We start from the raw sequence: 20984 nt of genomic DNA on the forward strand, positions 1-20984 counted from the left end.
TCTGCTATGTTCTCGTGAGCCATATAGCTCTGGACGCCCATGGTCCCTAAAACTATTAACCATCCCCTTTGGCTCCTACTATCCGAGTAAATTTAAAATAAGCAAAATTCCTTTAGACCTAAGAGCAAAATTTCCTCCATATAAATCCCCCTTTGGGTTATCTTTCTCTTTTTGAAGTACCAGTAGATTATTGTAGAACACTTGTTTAAGCTTTCTGTTCTATTCTTTAAAATAATACGTAACTATCACGAAAACTTCACATGAATAAACTATGAACGCTCTTCCGTATGTAACATATACTAAATATTAACTTATTTAGGAATGAAGAGTTTCATTTGATCAACACTATATAATCCTTTAATTACCTGATGAAGGTTCCATAAGAAGTAATGCTTTGGGATGTACAATCTTATGTACAACATATGGACCTTCAAAGATAAAGAAGAATTTTCTACATTCCTTACCGATCTTAGAACTTTTAGAATGAGATCGTACTAACACAAGATCTCCTACCTGAAATGAGGGTTCTACAGCCTGTTGATTATAACTTTTAATTCTCCGTTCGGCATTTTTTTTTTACAATCTGTTCGCAAACTTTCACGTCTGGAATATCTTGTTGTATCTCATTTACTGGTGGCCAAGGTAAAGCAGCTAGTAAAGGCTCACCTATAATTCGTTTGCCTAAAATTTCTATAGGTGATAATCCCGTCGTTAGGTGAGGCAATTCATTTAATATCTTTTCGAATTCAGGCATTAGTTTGGCCCACCGAGTATGTTTATGTGCACAATAAGTTCTACATAATCGTCCTAATTCTTTCATGACTCTTTCTACTAAATTACTTTGAGGGTGATATTTCGAAATTAAGATATGTTTGATTCCATAATGTCTTATCATATCTTGAAATCTTTGACTAATAAAGGCACTACCGTTGTCAGACATAAGTCGTTTAGGAATGCCCCAGTTAACAAAGTAATTTCGGGTGAGGCAGCGTATAACGCTTGCTGTATTCGCTCGTTTCAAAGTATATAGTTTCACATGTTTGGACCAACATTCCATTACAACAAACACATATGTTAATCCTCCTGAACTCCGAGGCAGAGGGCCGAAAAAATCTAATGATAGTAGATCCCACAAACCTCGAGGAATTACAGCATATAATTTATAACGCTTGGATTTGTTATTAACTTTAACCTTTTGACAGGTTTCACAAGCCCTAATAATACTTCTCACAATACGTGACATATTTTTGAAATAATAATACTTCATTAGATGTTTAATACATTTATGAATTCCAAAATGCCCGTAACCTTCATGAATATAAGTAATTAACTCGTCCACAACAGTTTTCGGAATGCAGATTTTCCATCTCTGGTGTTCCCTCTGTGCTTTCCAATACAACAAGTCGTTAAAATATAACCACACACCCCGGGTGTTAACTGTTTCGTCCCCATTATTAAGGTTTTGTATAATTCGTAGAATAACATTTTTCTTTCCTTTATGTAATACGGTAACCTACTACTTAGGACTCGTATTACATGACTTTCAATTAATTTAGCACGGTTTAAATTCCATTCAAAATAATTCCTATAACCTCCCCACCGTTTAGAATATGGAGGAGGGGCTAACAACTCTAAAGTTAAGTGTTGTTGTTTTCCTCTTGACCAATAATTTTGTTTAAACTGCTTAACAAAATCATCCCAATCCCTGAATTCAGTTCTATGCAGTACTGCCCACTCCGCAGCTTCTGCTTCTAAATGTCCTATTACAAATTGAATGCGTTTTTCATTACTCCATTTAGGAGATAATGATGTTTCAAAAGCTTTTATAAAGATTATAGGGTGCAGTTCGCCTCCTGGTTTGAATACAGGAAATCGACTTGCTACATTTGAATTTGTTGTTATGTCATCCAGACATTCCGCGAGAGAAATAGTCGGATTTTGTTTAGCTTGCAGAGACGGAGTTGCATCGGATTGGCTTGCCGTGATTGCCTTATTCATATTGTTGTCGTCCGTGCTAGCAAATTCGATGCGACTGTTGTCTCTGATTATGTTATTACCTCTGCTACCTGAAATGTTCTCGTTATTATCTAATTCCGATAACCGTTTAGTAATTTCCTGTATCCGCATTTCTGTATTGGATACGCGATTAGCTAATATCGATTCTTCACTGTGTTCACGATGTGAACGCTCTGTACCTTCGTCAATATTATTATCTTTGGCAGTCTCAAGATTACTGCATATCTCAGTAATTAAAAATTTCATGTTTTCGATTTCGGTATGGTCCTTTCCTACTTGATGAGTTAATGTCTCTAATTCTACATTATCTATTGAAGAAATCTCTACAGGTTTGGTAGAGACCTCTTTAATAGATTTCAATAATTCTCTGCGAACAGTTTCTGTTTGCATAGAAAATTCATCTCGTAACATATCGTTATTTTTCTGTATTTCATTTACAACTAAGATATTGACACTATCTAGTCTCTCGGTTAAGTCAGTGATATCGTTTCGCATGCGAGCTTTTTCCTCGCGCGATTCCTGGATATGTTCTTCTAACCTTTTACAATTATCAGCAATCTTATTACTAAGTCCTACTAGTTTTTCCTGCATTTCAACTTTAGAAGCCTCTATTTTATCACTTAATTCTCGACTGGTTTCATTAAGATGTTCCTGTAACCTGTCTGTCGATTTTGTTAGCTCCCGTTTAAGTTCCTCTTTTAATCTAGCCGTCGATTCGTCGTTAGACTGTTTTAATTTAGCCATAGATTCTTCGTTAGACTGTTTTAATTCCTCTTTTAATCTAGCAGTAGATTCTTCGTTAGATTGTTTCAATTTAGCCATAGATTCTTCGTTAGACTGTTTTAATCTAGCAGTAGATTCTTCGTTAGACTGTTTTAATTCAGCTAGGAAATCCCCGTTAGATTGTTTTAATTTAGCGATCGCCCTAAAAAGGGATCTCATGCTCCTATCGGACATGGACTGCTCTTCGTCTGACATTTCACTTCCCGACATTATTGTAAGATATTAACTATCTACACACGCAGACTTGTAATCAACAATCCTGTAAAAGCACACTCCCTATATACAACACTCCACTTCCAACTTGAAACAAACTCACCGGACACTTAATATTGTAATTTGTAGTTCTCGATGATCAGTGTGCTGCTATGGGCTGCAGATGTAACAGCCGTCGATGCAGCCGCTGAGATGCTGCGACCCCGTTTCCGCAACCGGCAGGACGCTGAGTCGAACACCGGAAACGTCGCTGGCTGCAACCACGCCCGGCACCGCCGTAGACAGGCGAAGCCCTCAGCAACACCTCTAATATCAGCCGGAGGAACGCCCCGCAGCTGACGTACTGGGCCTATTAGTTTAGGGAGAAAAAGGGTTGTCGAGGTTTGCAGCGTTCAGCTGCTGCCCAACAGATGCGCCTTCTCGTGGAACAACTGCGTGACCGTACTGCTTGGCTGCGGCTCCGTCAGATGCCCCCACCCACGAAGTCGCCGCTGGCTGGTGAAGGCTCCACGAAAACTCGCGTTGACTTCCGAAGGACTCTTGATGCTTTGTTTCGTACCTGTGTGCCTTAGTTGCACACAAGTCCTGTTTCTAAGGTCGCCACGGTGTGGTGTAACGACGTATTTAGGTTTGCGTTTGATATATGACCATGTGCAGACTTCGTCACCCACGTCAGTTACACTCACTTCAAAAATGATTTATATTCTTTTTAAATTGTCATAGAATGGTTCTTGAACGAAACTGTAAAACATCAGTTGAGTCGGGTGCACAGAATTACATCACTTGGGCCAATTGGTTTTCGTAACTTTTTCGAATTTAAATTTCGTTTGTTTCTCCTCAGAAAATTATATCGACACACGTTATCTTGATCTAATCGATATCAGAATCACACATTAAATAAACTTTTTAGATTCAAAGTTTCGGCCAACGCTGTCTGAATCAATAATCTTGTCAAATATATTATTAATCTGTTCACATAACTCTTCATAAATAAATCTTCAAGACACGTGTTTAAACTTTAGTAGCATACACTATTTTATTAGCTTCCTACACATACAGATGTGAACTTGAGCGTTGACAGACAGTGACTAACTTTTCAATAAGGTTAAGATCATTATTGTTGTACAAAAAGAGTATAAAAATTCATTTTTAATTTTTAGAAACACGACGCAACAACTCGGTTCCAGGATCTTCTGTTGCTCCTTGGCTGTCGACCCGCGACGTATAGCGGCCAGCAATTTCCTCTCTGGTCGCGGCAACGAAGATGCTGTCCCCGTTCGTTGCGCCGACCTCTCCGTACATGAAACACATAAAAAAATACAAACTTTTAGATAATTCACATTTATTACAAATAATAAGAAAACACATAAACAAAAAAAAACTAAATTAAACTTATAGTCACCTGCAAACTGGGCTGACTTGGTGGATGGGTGACGTTTAATTTCGTCCCACTACAAGAGGTAATGTAATGAAAAAAAAACCATGTGTACTTGTATGGAGTTTTAATTTATGTTATCAATACCTGTATGCCAAATACCATCCTGCAACATGTGATGTCGAGAACACATCCGATGTGTAATTGTACATTACCCTTGTGGTCTGGCACATTGTGACATACTATATCACACATTGTGAATGTGATTCACATCATTATTTATCGAGGTTTGAAATGGGATTTCCAAGCCAGTCCCTCGTCCTTGATAATTTAATTACAAATAGTAAATAGTCAAATAACATATGAAACTCATTACAACTTCATGAAAATGCACGTGAGTTTTTTCTTTATATTACCACTCTATATGTTTTATTACATTATTATATATTTTTTCATTATATTTTCATTATGTTATATACAGGATGTAAATTTTAAGTTGACAAACCAAAAAACTCGAAAAATAAGCTTCACGCATAAAAATGTGTAGAGTCCAAAGTTGATTATTTTCGAGGGGGACATCTGCTGGTGTTAAAATTAGCCCGCCACCCCCCTGGGGGTGGGGCGGGAGGCAACTTTACAGTTTCAAATGGGAACCCCAATTTTTTATTTCAGAATCAGATTCTACATAAAAAAACTACGTACATTTTGTCTTAAACATTTGTTTTGATTCTTGGTAGTTGGCGCTGTAATTCAACAAAATCCATGTTCTCATTTTTGCGTGGAAAATGGTGACGGATAAATAAAAAAATACTTATTCACTCGTAAATTTTGATTCGATAAAACTAAAACTCTCCCTCCCTCTCCACAGGGTGGGGACTGAGAGAGAGGAATTAGAGTCTTACGAATGTTGACCCACATATTAATTTTTACGAGAGATTTGGATAAGTTTAGTTTGCTTCGTCGTCATGAGGCTACACAACTTTTAATTATCAAACACATCATCTGACTAGCTAACTAACTAACAAAACTTACTGTCGAGTGAACTCATTAACTGAAAAACTAACCGACTCACGAACCCCAAAATCTCTTGCACTGACAGGCATGGACTGCTGAGCATTGCAGGAAGTGGTTATAAAAAGTTGCATGAATTCAACGGAAGGAATTATTCATGAATTCCAAAGTGCTATCACAGATGAGCTAGGTCTATGATTGTGCATAGGTAGTTAAAAAGCCTGGGTCCCCATTAGCTACGTCCTGTTTCCGTAGGCAGTACTAAGCGACACTTGAGTGGTGCTACTGGACAGTGGATGACTGGAAACAAGTGATCTGGAGTGATGAACGACGCTACACCCTGGCTTTTGGAAAGGTAAAGGCACCAGAGAGGCAATTCTGACATTGCAGTTGATAATGGAATCAAGAGTGAAGAAAAATCAAGACACGGTCATAGGATCTGTCGACCGGGAAAAGTCGTTTGACAGTGTAAAACGGTGCAAGATCTTCTAAATTCTCAAAAAAATTGGAATAAACTGTTGGGAGAGATGGATGACTTACAATATGCACAAGACGGAAGAGGGAATAGTAAGAGTGAACAACCAAGAACGAAGTGCTCAGTTGAAAAAGAGTGTAAGACAGGGATGTTCAATCTGTACACCAAAGAAGCAATGATGGAAATAAAAGTTCAGGAGTGGAATTAAAATTCGAGGTGAAAGGATATCAATGATACGATTCGTTGATGACACTGGTATCCTGAGTGAAAGTTAAGAAAAATTACCTGTTCTGCAAAGTTGAATGAACAGTCTAATAAGTACGGAATATGGCTTGAGAGTAAATCGGAGAACGGAGAAAGTAATGAGAAGTAGCAGAAATGAGAACAGCGACAAACTTAGCATCAGGATTGATGGTCATGAAGTAGATGAAGTTAAGGAATTCTACGACATAGACAGCAAAATAAACAATGATGGATAGAGCAAGCAGAGTGGCCTTGGCAACAAGGACATTCCTGGCAAAGAGAAGTTTACTAGAATCAAACATAGGCCCTAATTTCAGAAAGAAATTTATGATAATGTACATTTGAGGCACAGCATTGTATGGTAGTGAAACATGGACTGCGGGAAAACCCTGGAACAGAAGAAAATTGAAGCATCTGAGATGAGGTGTTACACACGAATGTTGAAAATTAGGTGGACTGATATGGTAAGGAATGAGGAGGTTCTGTGCAGTATCGGAGAGGAAAAGAATATGTCGAAAACAATGACAAGGAGAAGGGACAGGATGATAGGACATCTGTTAAGACATCAGTTAATGACTTCCATGACGCTAGAGGGAGCTGTGAAGGGCAAAAGCTATAGAGGAAAACAGAGATTCGAATACATCCAGCAAAGTTGCAAGTGCTACTGTGAGATGAAGTAGTTGGCATAGGAGAATAATTCATGGTGGGCTGCATCGAACCAGTCAGAAGACTGATAACTCAAAAAAAGAAAAAAAATACCCTATGGCTATTCGATGGAGAGGGTTTGGGTTTGGCAAATGCCTGGAGAACGTTATGTGCCATCATATGTAGTGCCAAGTAATGATATATGGAGAAAATGGTGTTAGGGTATGTGGTATTTCTCGTGATTAAGGCGTGATCCTCTTGTTGTGAAAAAGAAAATGCTAAATGCAGAACGACTGAGGAAATTACTAGTTGTTCTGTGTGCATTAGAGAAACAGTACAGAGATGTTGATTGATTGTATCAGCATCGCCGTCTACCCTCCCATAAAGCAGTATCTTTGAGCGAAGGTTTGTGGACAATCACATTGCTGAAATGGACTGACCTGCCCAGAGTCCAAGTCTGATCTGAATGGAAAACCTTTGGGGTGAATTAGGACATTGACTTCGCTCCAGACCCTGGCATCCAAGATCATTACCTTCTTTGGTTTCAGCTCTTGAGGAAGAATGGGCTGTCATTCCTCCACAGACATTTAGATACCTCATTGAAAATTACCCCAGCGCAGTTCAAGGCCATCATAAAAGCAAAGGGTGGACATGTCACATACCAATATCCACTAGTATGTGCCTGGATACTTTTGACCAAATACCGTATGTTTGTCAGTGACATTAAATATTGCAAGCCTCAGTAAGTATTGGCCATAAGTATAAGGGACAGTCAAATGAAGACCGAGCACCCACCACAACGGGGCCATGAAATGGTTCCACTCAAAAGCAATCACCACATCCATTAAAATATTTATCCCAGTGCGAGAAGAGACGATCAATTCCTGTTTCGTAGAATGTGGTCAGCCAGTGATGGTCCGCAGCTCGTGGTCGTGCGGTAGCGTTCTCGCTTCCCGCGCCCGGGTTCCCGGGTTCGATTCCCAGGGGAGTCAGGGATTTTCTCTGCCTTGTGATGACTGGGTGTTGTGTGATGTCCTTAGGTCAGTTAGGTTTAAGTAGTTCTAAGTTCTAGGGGACTGATGACCAAAGATGTTAAGTCCCATACTGCTCAGAGCCATTTGAACCATTTTGAACCAGCCAGTGATGGATCCACAACCACACCCACTCCTGCACTGAAACCAATGTCCACGTATGTCTTTCTTTAAGTTGCCAAAGATGTGAAGCTCACATGGTGGAAGATCCGAGTTGTAATGAGGACGTTGCAATGTTTCCCCGCCAAATCACTGATGTGTAGTTTTTGTTTGATTGGTAGTGTAGGGGCCAGCATTATCATGATGGCATTCCTAGGGTTTTGACTTCATGATTCATAACAGTTTCTGCAAAGCTCTGTGCATTGATTGTGGTCCCACACTCAAAGAACCCTGCAGTCGACGAAGGGGTTCATTATGATCTCATCGAAATATGTGTGAATACATTTAGCTTTCTTTGACGGGTGAGATGTGGGATGTTACCACTGTTGGCTGTGCTGTTTCCCCTCGGGCTGTCAGAATGCTGCTACATGGAATCATCCTGCTACACGATAAAACTGGCACCTACTCTGCCAGTTGGATGAATGCTGCACTTCAGCGATCTGGCTGGGAAGCAGTGTGACATCCTCTGTACAGCCCAGATCTTTCATTGTGTGGTTTTCACATACTTGGCGACCTGAAAAACATATGTGTGGATGTCGGTTTCAGATGGACGAGGAAGTGCAAGGGTAGGTGCGGTTGTGGATCTGTCAGTGTCTGACTGTGCTGTGTGAAACAGGAATTGATTGTTTCATCTCCCAGTGGAATAAATGTCTTAATGCGTGTGGTGATTACTTTTGAATCGAACCATTCATTGGTACTGTTGTGGTGGACGTCGATTTACATCTGACTGTCCCTCATAGTCTCGTAATTTCATAACTAACTAATCAGTAAGTTGCAAATCATTATCTTGGTTCATTTGTGTGTACATCTGTTAAACAAGTGAAGATTATCACTGCCGTGGTAAATCATCTCAGTGCTGACTTGGACCCGCTGCTGTTTCTACACAGGTGTACCTGACGACGTTAATGGATCCCGTAATGGAACGGCTAGGAGGCTTTGAGGAACGGTCCGACTTGACGCATGTGGAGAGGGTTCTGCATGCTCAGCTTCTTCCCTGGGCATGTCGTGGCAACCTACACAACTGCAGAGACCTGTCTATTGAAGAATTCAGCTGGATCACTGACAGCAGTGCCAGGAGGTAAGAGATCCATATTTTCTGATATATCCTCTGCAGAAGCAATTCTAATCTGAAATTGGGACAGGTGACCAAAAGTGCCAAAACGAGGCAATGGACTAGGGCTGAATCTCCTTTGTGAGGTCACTTCCAACCTGGATCTCATCAGCTGGATTGCGGTGTAAACAGGAGGTAATGGTTCTGTCTCTTCTGACATCAGCAAATTAGGATCCAATGGACTTAAACTGAGTTCCTAACGGTGGCTCCCTCCATGGTGTCGCATCCATCCTGGAGTACATCAGCTGGATTATTGACAGGAGATATGAGACAAGAGCCTGCATATGCTGATATCGTCACTTCATGGTCCACTCATTCCTAAAGTCTGGATGGGTTGCCAATACTCTTCACCAAAATTTGTGGGTCTGTATCTGTTGGCATATTCTATGTGGGGTGACATAAGTTCTGGAGTTTATCAGTGACAGTCTGATATTGCCCCATTCTGGGTCATCTCAACCTCGGAATTTGCGTGTATTGCTGACAGTATGGACATCTAAATATACATCTACATCCATACTCAGCAAGCCACCTGACGGTGTGTGGCGGAGGGTACTTTAAGTACCTCTATCGGTTCTCCCTTCTATTCCAGTCTCGTATTGTTCGTGGAAAGAAAGATTGTCGATATTCCTCTGTGTGGGATCTAATCTCTCTGCTTTTATGCTCATGGTCTCTTCGCGAGGTATACGTAGGAGGGAGCAATATATTGCTTCACTCCTCGGTGAAGGTATGTTCTCGAAACTTCAACAAAAGCCCGTTCCGAGCTACTGAGAGCCTCTCCTGCAGAGTCTTCCTCTGGAATTCATCTGTCATCTTCGTAACGCTTTCACGATCACTAAATGATTCTGTAACGAAGCGCGCTGCTCTCCGTTGGATCTTCTCTATCTCTTCTATCAACCATTTCTGGTACGGATCTCACACAGGTGAGCAGTATTCAAGCAGTGGGCGAACAAGTGTACTCTAACCTACTTCCTTTGTTTTCGGATTGCATTTCCTTAGGATTCTTCCAATGAATCTCAGTCTGGCATCTGCTCTACCGACGATCAGCTGTATATGATCATTCCATTTTAAATCACTCCTAATGCCTAATCCCAGATAATTTATGGAATTAACTGCTTCCAGTTGCTGACCTGCTATATTGTAGCTAAATGATAAGGGATCTTTCTTTCTATGTATTCGCAGCACATTACACTTGTCTACATTGAGATTCAATTGATATTCCCAGCACCATGCGTCAATTCGTTCCAGATCCTCCTGTATTTTGGTACAATTTTCCATTGTTACAACCTCTCGATATACCACAGCATCATCCGCAAAAAGCCTCCGTGAACTTCCGATGTTATCCACAAGGTCATTTATGTATATTGTGAATAGCATCGGTCCTACAACACTCCCCTGCGGCAACCCCTGAAATCACTCTTACTTCGGAAGAGTTCTCTCCATTGAGAATGACATGCTGTGTTCTGTTATCTAGGAACTCTTCAACCCAATCACACAATTGGTGGTAATGCTTCTACATCTGCTGACATTCCTGTGCTGAGTCATCTCCATCCCACTACCTAGGTGGGTCAATAACAGTACTAATAATTAATGCTTGTTGTGTATCACCTAACCTTCTTCATAGAGTTTCTGTTGGGTCATTGTGAATGTACACACGAGGTAAGTAATCAGCTTGTGCGGACATCACCTACAATGCTATACCATGGTCTTTTCCTTGGTGGCCTTTCTTCCTGTCAACATTTCTATATTATATCAAAAATTTTCAGTAAATAGTTAACCAACCCACCCAACTAAAGGATCTTACTTTGTCGCTGTCATGCATGTGAAGCTACTAAGTAAGTGTGACATTCCATGATCAAAAACCCAAAAAACACCAAAAACTCGATTAAATAGAACTAAACAATTAAACCAAATCTATGAAAACACAACTTACGAGAAACACACTCAACAGTATTACAGCACACCATACCAGTAACGATCACACAGCATAGAACACACAAATTACACAACTTGAGGATACCACAAACAGCAGGATAACATGGTACACCCTGATATTTGGCTGTAAAATAACCTACAGGACAGTGAAACTTTTTGAGAAAACAAGGAAAACGTGGCATACAGAACAAAGAATACACTGCAAAAGGGATTGAAAACACCCAAAACGCCACAGATAGTCAGCACAGCAGATAGACACCCGGTCACCTGCAACGATCTTGATTCAATATATGTGGGGCAGACATGTAGAAATTTCGGAATAAAATACTCTGAGCATTTAAGAGCATTGAAAGCGACACCAAACACTTCACATTTGCTGAATGGCTCGTTGGAAACAGTCGCCACCCTGGCTGCATAGAAACAGACCCCCAGATCTTAAGACACAGTAATTATCAATCCTAAAAGAAAATTACCACATCCAAAAAGCTATCATACAGGGCAAAAATGTCGTCAATGATCAAACAGTACTGTGCAACAATTGACCACACACACACAATGAAAACACACGTGAACAAACTCAAGATCCTCCACTGTCAATCGAAAACAAAAGAATGTAACAAACGATTGTCAACAGCGTATCTGAAACCTATTCTTCCAGTGAAAAGTCACAGCAACATTGTGCCATCCAGAAATCGCCAATGAGCACAAGAAAACGTAAGTATACGCTGTTACAAACCCACAGCAGAAGTAGCAAAGCACGCTAAATACAATACAGTAGTATCCCAAAGCAAAACCTCACAAAATTACACCTATGCCCACAAATCCTTTAAAGATAGGCGCGTGGGGTAGCTGCGTTGTCTAGGGCGCCTGGCCACGGTTCGCGCGGCGGGTCTAGTTTAGCAGGGGATACAACCCGTCGGCTTTGACCAATGACGTCAGAATTGGCCAGAGAGCATGTACTACAAAGATGAAAGAGCTGAGAAGAATGTTCAGAAATAAAGGAAAAAGAGAAAAACTGTATTTCACATATATAAGGGCCAGTAGTATTTTCACGTTAACGATATCGCGTGTTCGCATCTCACAAGGGAACCTCCCCATCGCACCCCCTCAGATTTAGTTATAAGTTGGCACAGTGGATAGGCCTTGAAAAACTGAACACAGATCAATCGAGAAAACAGGAAGAAGTTGTGTGGAACTATGAAAAAATAAGCAAAATATACAAACTGAGTAGTCCATGCGAAGATAGGCAACATCAAGGATAATCTGAAGTCAGGAGCGCCGTGGTCATGTGGTTAGCGTGGACAGCTGCGGAACGAGAGGTCCTTGGTTCTAGTCTCCCCTCAAGTGAAAAGTTTTTCTTTATTTTCGCAAAGTTATGATCTGTCCATTCGTTCATTGACGTCTCTGTTCACTGTAATAAGTTTAGTGTCCGTGTTTTGCGACCGCACCGCAAAACCGTGCGATTAGTAGAAGAAAGGACGTGCCTCTCCAATGGGAACCGAAAACATTTGACGCAAGGTCATAGGTCAGCCGATTCCTCCACAGGAAAACACGTCTGATATATTCTATACGACACTGGTGAGGGCATGTGCGTCATATGACAGGAATATGTTGTCGACCCACCTAACTTGTACACTTGACGAATGGGTAAAAAGATTCTTCTACATTGCTCGATTTAGTTTTTCTTGTGGATGTGAGAATTACTCCCAAAAAAGTGATGAAAACATAAGAGTTTGTCACATAAACTGCAACAAATGAATCCAACAGTTTCACAGTCGCACACTTTTCCCTGTGCTCTGTCAAAACATATGTTTTTAACGTTTTCAAATTTTTCCGTGTGTAGACCGTCAAATCCTGCATATGACCAAGCAAATCTGAACATGTCCTGGAATTTTGGAGAGCGCAGTTGATTATGTGTGAGTGCCTGAACTTCGATAATTGTCTGAAAATAAAAAATAAAATTTTACGATCGAAGGAAGACTTGAACCAAGGACCCCCCGTTTCGCAGCTGCTCACGCTAACCACGGGACCACGGCACTCCTGAGCTCAGGTTATCCTTTATGTTGCATATCTTCGCATGGACTACTCAGTTTGTATATTTTGCTTATTTTTTTCATAGTTCCACACAACTTCTTCCTGTTTTCTCGATTGATCTGTGTTCAGTTTTTCAAGGCCTATCCACTGTGCCAACTTATAACTAAATCTGCTGGGGGTGCAATGCGGAGGTTCCCTTGTTAGTATTTCTCCGAAAAATACAACGGAAAGAAATGAATGAAATATATTACTAGCAAAGAATACATCACGTTACATTTATGTCAGTTGTATCTCGAAACTCTTTCGAACTGTATTGCTTAAGTGCAGTACGGGATACAAGTTCAGCGTACGTCGATTTCTTAGTTTCAACTAGCATTGCTGTCCTGTTGTTCACTTGAACTATGTATCCCCTGCTTCACTAAACAGTAAATGAAACACCGGATACAAATTAAAAGCTCATTATAAGTGTACAGTACGGAACAGGAGTTTGTCGTAAGTCGATTTCTTCATTTTCACTAGCATTACTGTCCTGTTCTTCACTTGAACGATGTATCCTCCGCTTCAGTAAACCCTAAGTGGAACACGGGATACAAATTGTAGAAGTGTTGTTTATTTCCTATCCGGTATTACTAACAGTCTCTTCTTACGTACATAGCAGTACTACTGACGACAGAAGGACCTACGTATGTCATAAATGCATACCAGACTTCCGTTGACCTCTATATATGTACACTGGTAACGTAAAGGTGGAAACAGATGTAAGTTACATTTGTAACCCGTACTTCAATTGAACTAAACGGAGACAAGAAGACGACACATGTACAATTTGCATCCCGTACTTCACTATGGGGTACAGTTTTCTTGTTGCCTTGGACGCCAATAGTATCCCATTCGTTACTTGAGCTATATAGCTACACGCAACATTTGTATCTTGCTCGCCAATTGACATATATAGTGTCAGTGTGAAGGAGAAGTGAAGGACGGGATACAAGTTGTAGTTGTGTCAGGGGTTTCGCCCGGAATATAGCAAGTACACATTCGAAAATGTCGTACTGATACTAGTGCTGGGAAACGAAAGAAGATCGACAGACGAGAAATTTCTATTACGTACTTCACAACACGAAAATACACATATTGGTGGAAAAAAACAGTGAAATACACTCCTGGAAATTGAAATAAGAACACCGTGAATTCATTGTCCCAGGAAGGGGAAACTTTATTGACACATTCCTGGGGTCAGATACATCACATGATCGCACTGACAGAACCACAGGCACATAGACACAGGCAACAGAGCATGCACAATGTCGGCACTAGTACAGTGTATATCCACCTTTCGCAGCAATGCAGGCTGCTATTCTCCCATGGAGACAATCGTAGAGATGCTGGATGTAGTCCTGTGGAACGGCTTGCCATGCCATTTCCACCTGGCGCCTCAGTTGGACCAGCGTTCGTGCTGGACGTGCAGACCGCGTGAGACGACGCTTCATCCAGTCCCAAACATGCTCAATGGGGGACAGATCCGGAGATCTTGCTGGCCAGGGTAGTTGACTTACACCTTCTAGAGCACGTTGGGTGGCACGGGATACATGCGGACGTGCATTGTCCTGTTGGAACAGCAAGTTCCCTTGTCGGTCTAGGAATGGTAGAACGATGGGATCGATGACGGTTTGGATGTACCGTGCACTATTCAATGTCCCCTCGACGATCACCAGTGGTGTACGGCCAGTGTAGGAGATCGCTCCCCACACCATGATGCCGGGTGTTGGCCCTGTGTGCCTCGGTCGTATGCAGTCCTGGTTGTGGCGCTCACCTGCACGGCGCCAAACACGCATACGACCATCATTGGCACCAAGGCAGAAGCGACTCTCATCGCTGAAGACGACACGTCTCCATTCGTCCCTCCATTCACGCCTGTCGCGACACCACTGGAGGCGGGCTGCACGATGTTGGGGCGTGAGCGGAAGACGGCCTAACGGTGTGCGGGACCGTAGCCCAGCTTCATGGAGACGGTTGCGAATGGTCCTCGCCGATACCCCAGGAGCAACAGTGTCCCTAATTTGCTGGGAAGTGGCGGTGCGGTCCCCTACGGCACTGCGTAGGATCCTACGGTCTTGGTTGGCGTGCATCCGTGCGTCGCTGCGGTCCGGTCCCAGGTCGACGGGCACGTGCACCTTCCGCCGACCACTGGCGACAACATCGATGTACTGTGGAGACCTCACGCCCCACGTGTTGAGCAATTCGGCGGTACTTCCACCCGGCCTCCCGCATGCCCACTATACGCCCTCGCTCAAAGTCCGTCAACTGCACATACGGTTCACGTCCACGCTGTCGCGGCATGCTACCAGTGTTAAAGACTGCGATGGAGCTCCGTATGCCACGGCAAACTGGCTGACACTGACGGCGGCGGTGCACAAATGCTGCACAGCTAGCGCCATTCGACGGCCAACACCGCGGTTCCTGGTGTGTCCGCTGTGCCGTGCGTGTGATCATTGCTTGTACAGCCCTCTCGCAGTGTCCGGAGCAAGTATGGTGGGTCTGACACACCGGTGTCAATGTGTTCTTTTTTCCATTTCCAGGAGTGTATGTCAAAATAGTGAAATACAGTGAAAGAAGCTAATGGAAAAGTGAACTTACCACACGGAAATATCGAGGAATAGCCGAAGCTCGCCTAGACAGACAGTAACGAAAATTACAGACCCACAAACAGACAAATCCATTCCTACAAACGAAAATAAGACAGTATATATTGTTCTACAATAACAAACTAATACTCCAGATTACCTCAATATCATTACGAATAATTATTTTAATGTACGATGATAGCGCTTATCCGGAACGCAGAACTGCTTTATTATCTATGCCTCTAAGTGAAGACATTACTACCTATGACTAATGTATGACGTCATTGGTCAAAGCCGACGGGTTGTATCCCCTGCTTCACTAGACCCCGCGCGGCTTCACCTGTCGGAGGTTCGAGTCCTCCCTCCGGCATGGACATGCATGTTGTCCTTAGTGTTAGTTTAAGGTAGATTAAGTAGTGTGTAAGCCTAGGGATCGATGACATCAGTAGTTTGGTCTCATAGGAACTTCGACAAATTTCCAAATTTAAACATAAAAGCAATTGTGGCGACGTCATTTATCCACTGCGCCAAGAACAGCAGGTGAAAGCTGCAGCTGATAGATATTTATCTTTGCCGTAGTCGGCTTGGTTACGAATTGTTTATTCTTGTTAGTTTTTGATCTGTGCTTCGAAAATAAAATGTTTTCTCGTCTCATGAAAAAGCTGTTACTTCATAAAATATAAAGGCTCCCATAGTGGTGACCCCGAAAAATCGTAGCAGAAGCATAAAGAAAATATATATACCGACGAGAATAATGAATTCAGAGACAAAAGCATGAGGCAGTGGAACCAAGATCGAAGACTACAGTCTGTTCGACCAAGGATCGCGGTCCACGCCCTTTGATTCGCCACAAAACGGAACGACAGATGTTAACGCAAAAGATGGGAGTACCTATGCGCGACACGGAAATGTTAAGCTTTCCGCGTTCTGGCCGTTCGCCCCTGAGCTATGCACGCAATTCGCGAGACAACTCAGCGTTATAATGATAACATCAAAGCCACTAACCCTGTCGGACATGGAGACCGGAGAGTGTTTGTACATAAAGACCTGCAAGCAACGTCCCACGTGTGGCTTAGGGATGATACGGTGCGCCCGCCGCTTGTTTCGCCTTAGTCTGGACCATACAGGGTAATCACAAGAGGAAGCCACAGCTTCAGAATCGATAAGGATGGTAAAGAAGAGACAGTCTCAATTGAGCGGCTTAAACCTGCTTACACCGAAGAGGGTACACTCCTTCCTCGGTCTGCAAAATCACCCTCAAACGTGGAGGCCAAAGAAACAGCAGTGAGTCTCGCCGAGCCCTCGGTTTCAGAAGAGGACAACGAAGCAGCAAGTGCAGAATAGGAGCAGCCATTGCCTGCACCAGATGTTTTCACGAGAGCTGGTAGAAAAACCAAGTGCAAGTTTCCCCACATACCTGGCGGACCTGGTTTCAAAAGGAGAGGGGCTTGATGTGGCGACGTCATTTATCCACTGCGCCAAAAACAGCGGGTGAAAGCTGCAGCTGATAGATATTTATCTTTGCCGTAGTCGGCTTGGTTACGAGTTGTTTATTCCTGTTAGTTTTTGATCTGTGCTTGGAAAATAAAATGTTTTCTCGTCTAATGAAAAAGCTGTTACTTCATAAAATATAAAGGCTCCCATACAATTATAACACACATTTAACAGGCAAATAATTAGCTCTAACAGCTCAAGACAGGCCAGCTACAGCAAAGGTAAGCGCAAGAAAAAGACAGGGAAGAGGGGCATATGCCACTATTTGTTGCTAGAATACATAGTTTAAAAGAAGGTGGCGTTTACCACTTTTGCTTGTTCGCTACTAGTTTCGGCCTTCTAGGCCATTCTTGTAATTTTGTGGTTCTGTTCAGAATAGAAAATATTATATTACCTTCACGAACAGATATATAATGATGGGATGTAAACTTGCTTTTACATGAAATAGAAAACTATTCCTTATGCCCTGAAATGACAGTGCCTATGACTGTGGTGGTGGGAGTTAAGGGCAGTGTTTACAGTTGTCACTGTAGCAACGACAAAAGAAGAACGTTGACTAAAATCCTTCAAATTACAAAGGGAATGACTTACCTCAATCGTCATCGATGTTGTCATTATGAAAAAGTCAATTTGATGTGTATGCAACGGGAAGCATTCCCTTTTTGCTATAACCTGGGAACCTGGGCAGACTCTGCCTACGTCACGCAACAATATGGGTAAAATGTGACACGCGTCGACTTTTTCTTGCAACAGAATGGAAATACAAACAAGATAAATTGGTCTCTTTCTCTTGGACGCCCTTCTCCTTTAACGGAAATTTCACTGGTTTCTACAGCCTCTCGGGTTTCTACAGCCTCTCGATGTTTTGCGTGTTGGCACGGGTATCACCAGAAAACACGAACTCTTCACAATGGTTAATGAACTCATGGTTGAATCCTAATCCTTCTGCTTTTAGTGTCTTGTAGGATTGAAAGCCATCTGTAATCACTTTGCTACTGGGCGTATAAAGTGCTTTATGAAACCGACTGAAATTCCCTTGTCTCTGGAGAACACTTTTACGACAAAGCATTTCCGGGGCTCTCATTTTATGCCACTGAATACCCAAATATGTTCGATTTCAGTCTGTGAGGGTCGTCCTCTCTGGTTTTTTCCTTCTTGCTATGTGCGACTCGTCCACTTCAACAACTTTATTTGGTCCGCCGATCGGTACACTGTGGATCGTCATTGTTAAATAACAAACTTCTCCGCAAAACTCGGAATTCTCACACACTGTATTGGCAGGTCACTTTCTGATGCTGTCGCTTGCAGGGTGTACTCTCTAATCCAGCAAGATACAAGAATTATACTGGTCTGGGTAATTTCCAAGACTGATAGCCTATCGAAGTTGCATGGTCCAAACGATACATATCGAACGTGCGATCGTAAATCGATCATGCGACTCTGGTGGTGGGCGTTATGAATATGTTTACGGTGGTCACTACAGCGACGACAAAAGAATAGCGTTACAAAAATAGTTGTAATTGCAAAGGCGACTACTTACCTTACTCGTCGTCGGTGATGTCATGTGAAAGTCCTTTTCGGTGGTCTGGAAGGATAATTTGGAAGAGTCGAACCATGTATTCTTCCTGATACTCGTTCATTTTCCGCACTGTCCGCAATGAAATTGTAACGGTATTTCAGCATCGAAACTCTTCTTACGAAATTTTACACACTTCGCATCACCACAGTCTACACAGTCCCTCCTCTCCTCGTCCTGTAGTATTCCATATTCGCGACAAAAAGGCGAACAATTTTCTACAATTTCTGGATAAACATGGAATTAGTTTTTTCCATGTAAGAGAATCCTCCGAAGAAACGTCAAGAACAGCAGACATCCCATTCCCTACCGACATAAATCGTCTGGATTTCCCTAGCAACTCACAAACAATTCACGGAGGTATGTAATTTAGAGCAACTAAGGGACGACGGAAATCAGATGAAAATGACGATCACAAATAATCGACCATAACGCTCGCCACCGGAGTCGTATGATCGATTTACGATCGCACGTTCGATATGTATCGTTTGGACCAGGCGAGTTAGATAGGCAATTATTCTTGGAAATTACCCTGGTCTGGATTGATGATTTTGAATAGTCATGAAACGTCCCCTCAGAAAAATTTAAAAATTGACAGTGCTGGTAAACCTCTTACGTTATTTGATTTTCAAACCGCTGAGCAAAACTGAACGTACCCAGACGTTTCTCTCTTTACTTATTCTGATCATCAATAAACTCACACACAATATTTTTAGCGCAACGCAATATGACTTTTAATAATCCCTACAAAAGAATGGCCCTGACTAACAATAACCTATACCTTTCATGAATCACTTACCTCACAAAAATCTTCGTCACTCGAACTACTGCAATACAGGGAGCGCCACTACTGACAGCTAAACAAAAGATTCTAACTACTGAAGGCACTAACTACTGATAGGCATAGTTAGCAAATGAAAGATTTTGATAGAGAACAAACAATGTATTTACCTTAATAATGTTCAAAAGTCATATATATATATATATATATATATATATATATATATATATATATATATATATATATATAATCAGTTCATGACATCCGGTCTTAAAAATTTCGTTTTTCTGACGGAGACAGTCCAGATCATCCGCTCTCAAAACTCCGCCATCTCTCTCCCCACATCCACCACTGCTGGCGGCTCACCTCCAACTGCGCAACGCTACGCGCTGTTCACATCCAGCTGCCCAACACTACAATAGCGAGTATTACAACAATGCAAAGCAGCCACAGACTGCACACAGTACAGCCAGTGATTTTCATACAGAGCGCTACGTGGCGTTACCAACATAAAAACCTAAACAGCGTACTTACAGTCAAACCACGTATTTTTCCTGATAGTCGTTCTTTTATCACAGTTTCCACAGTGAAATTGTGAAGGTATTTCACTATCACAACTCTTCTTGAAAACTTTTACAGACTTACCCTCAATGGAATCTATACACTCTCTCCTTTCGTCATCCGGCATTAGTCCATATTTCCGACAAAAATCCAAATTATTCTCTACATTACATAAGCATGGAATTAGATTCTTCCACATCAAGCAATCGGCCGAAGAAAGGTCTACGACACCAGACATCCCAACTCACTACCGACATAAAACGTGTACGTTTTCGTAGCAATTCACAAATCGTAGTAACTCACAAGTAATTTATCATAAATCCCGCCACCCTCAGTCGCGTGTTCGATTTAAAATCGCACTTTTGATATCTATCGCTTGGAGCCTGCACCTTCGATAGGCAGACATTCTTGGGAATTACGGCATCTTTAAATTTGTTTCTCTTCGTTTTCGTTCACAAATGCTGTCTTTTTGTTTTGACAGCTTGACATTTACAAACTATAAAAGGGCTATACTGGTCAAAGGGTAAAGCTAAGCATGGAACAAATACAATAATAATTTCAGGTACTAACAGAAAGTACAACACCTCATTTACATTGGCTTCCAAAACCGGCTTTCGTAAACCAATTTCCCAATACCGCTTGCGGGTGGTCATGTTGTTGTTGTTGTTGTCTTCAGTCCAGAGACTGGTTTGATGCAGCTCTCCATGCTACTCTATACTGTGCAAGCTTCTTCATCTCCCAGTACCTACTGCAGCCTACATCCTTCTGAATCTGCTTAGTGTATTCATCTCTTGGTCTCCCTCTACGATTTTTACCCTCCACGTGCCCTCCAATACACACACTCCAAAATCGATTCTGGAAATTTGCTTCTAGTTGCAGGTTTTCCAATTCCACAATCGATTTTTGCTTCCATTTAAACA

At 42.0% G+C, this 20984-nt stretch overlaps 1 protein-coding gene across 1 annotated transcript in view; it reads left to right on the forward strand.

Moving 5' to 3' along the window:
* Positions 1-20984, forward strand: part of LOC124552627 (aminopeptidase N-like) — a 230330-nt gene that overhangs the window by 171177 nt on the left and 38169 nt on the right. Inside the window, exon 13 of the mRNA XM_047126952.1 lies at positions 8839-9029. Within this exon, the coding sequence (XP_046982908.1) occupies positions 8839-9029 (191 nt within the window). The remainder of the gene's footprint in view (positions 1-8838; positions 9030-20984) is intronic.

Source organism: Schistocerca americana, chromosome 10, assembly GCF_021461395.2.
Source record: "Schistocerca americana isolate TAMUIC-IGC-003095 chromosome 10, iqSchAmer2.1, whole genome shotgun sequence".
NCBI lineage: Eukaryota > Metazoa > Arthropoda > Insecta > Orthoptera > Acrididae > Schistocerca > Schistocerca americana.